The 1,909-nt window shown below is 59.1% G+C and overlaps 1 protein-coding gene across 1 annotated transcript; it reads right to left on the bottom strand.

Moving 5' to 3' along the window:
- Window positions 1-401: 401 nt before the first annotated feature.
- LOC310776790 (P2Y purinoceptor 14) lies at window positions 402-1,662 on the bottom strand (the record flags this gene model as incomplete). Its single annotated transcript, XM_083636966.1, has 1 exon — window positions 402-1,662. The coding sequence occupies one exon, from the start codon at window positions 1,660-1,662 to the stop codon at window positions 595-597; it is 1,068 nt and encodes a 355-aa protein (XP_083493092.1). The 3' UTR covers window positions 402-594.
- Between the last annotated feature and the right edge of the window lie 247 nt (window positions 1,663-1,909).

Genomic DNA, 1,909 nt, shown 5'->3' on the forward strand with positions numbered 1-1,909 from the left:
CTCTCCTCCTCTCCTCCTCTCCTCTCCTCTCTACTCCTCTACTCCGCTGTACTCTCCTCCTCTCCTCCTCTGTACTCTCCTCTCTCCTCTTCTCCTCTCCTCTCCTCTCCTCTCTACTCCTCTCCTCCTCTGTACTCTCCTCCTCTCCTCCTCTCCTCTCCTCTCTACTCCTCTCCTCCTCTGTACTCTCCTCCTCTCCTCTCCTCTCCTCTCTACTCCTCTCCTCCTCTGTACTCTCCTCCTCTCCTCCTCTCCTCTCCTCTCTACTCCTCTCCTCTCTACTCCTCTCCTCTCTACTCCTCTCCTCCTCTCCTCTCCTATCTACTCCTCTACTCCGCTGTACTCTCCTCCTCTCCTCCTCTGTACTCTCCTCTCTCATCCTCTCCTCTCCTCAGCTCCTCTGTACTCTCCTCCTCTCCTCTCTACTCCTCTCCTCTTCTGTACTCTCCTCCTCTCCTCTCCTCTCTACTCCTCTCCTCCTCTGCTCTCCTGTATAAGACTTTCAGCGGTGGAGAGAAACTGTTTCCACCTCTCTCAACCTCTCCTCTGCCCCTGCTTCTCTTGTGGTCTCCTTCTCTCCTCCTCTCCTCTCTCCTACATGTTGCTGAGGCTCTGCGCGGTGCCGGTGGTCTCGGAGCGCCTCTTCTCTCGTCGGGACAGCTTGTGGAGCAGCGACTCCCTGAAGGTGCGGCACATCAGGAAGTAGATGACGGGGTCCAGGCAGACGTTGAACGCCGACAGGAAGAGCGTGGCCTCCTTCAGCTGGAACAGCACGAAGCGCGCGTCCAGGCCGAAGCCCGAGCCGGGCATCTGGCTGAGGGTGTAGGTCGCGCGGCAGGCGTGGTACGGCACGAAGCACACGAAGAACACCGCCAGCAGGCTGAAGATGCTGCGGTTGGACTTCCGGCAGACGTCGGGTCCGTCGCGCCGCCCCCCGCGGCCGTAGGAGCGGTACACCCGGCGGGCGATGGAGGCGTAGCAGAAGGTGAGGAGCAGAAACGTGGCCCAGAACAGAGCCACGCTGAAATGGCTGGTCACCTGGTGCCACTGGAGGCCCAGCGGGGTCTTCAGCTTCATGCAGTGACGCGCGTTGCGCTGGTCGGCCGGCTGGCTGGTCAGCGCCATGTTTCCGACACACAGCAGCAGCATCAGGGTCCAGGTCAGCAGCGCCAGCAGGCGAGCCATGCGCACGCTCTGCAGGCCGCGGAGGGAGGGCAGGGAGGGCCTGGAGCGCCGGCGGCCGTGCGAAGAGGAGGCGCGGGAGGCCGAGGAGGAGGAGGAGGTGCTGCAGACGATCTTGACGTAGCGCTCCAGGCTGATCAGCCCCATGAACACGATGCCCACGTACATGGAGGAGTAGAAGAGCACGGCCGTGTAGCGGCACACGGCGGCCTGCAGCGGCCAGCCGCCCACGCCCAGCTCCCCCGCCACCCGGAAGGGGAAGGAGGCGAGCATCAGCAGGTCGGCCACCACCATGTTCTTCAGGTAGACCACCAGGGCCGAGTCGCTCGGCACGCGGAAGAAGATCCAGGCGGCCAGGCCGTTCAGGGACACGCCCACCACGAAGATCAACAGGTAGAACGCCGGCAGCACCTGCCGCGTGAACACGCTGCTGAAGTCTGATTGGTTGGAGGCCGGCCCTGTGGCGTTGAGCTGATCCATCCCTGGAAAGAGATGGAAACACGCTTTAATAATAATAATAACTTGTATTTATATAGCGCCTTTCAAGAAACCCAAGGACGCTTTACAGTAATGACACTTAACAAATAAACAGAACAGAGAGAACTATAATAGGCCAAACAAAGGTTTTGTTAAAGAGGTGAGTTTTGAGGGTTTTCTTGAAGGTTGACACTCTTCTGCACACATAGGTTTTTTACAACGAACTAAATGAGCGTGCTTCACTTGTAAA

The sequence above is a fragment of the Poromitra crassiceps genome (assembly GCF_964638095.1).
Source record: "Poromitra crassiceps genome assembly, chromosome: 5".
Classification (NCBI taxonomy): domain Eukaryota; kingdom Metazoa; phylum Chordata; class Actinopteri; order Beryciformes; family Melamphaidae; genus Poromitra; species Poromitra crassiceps.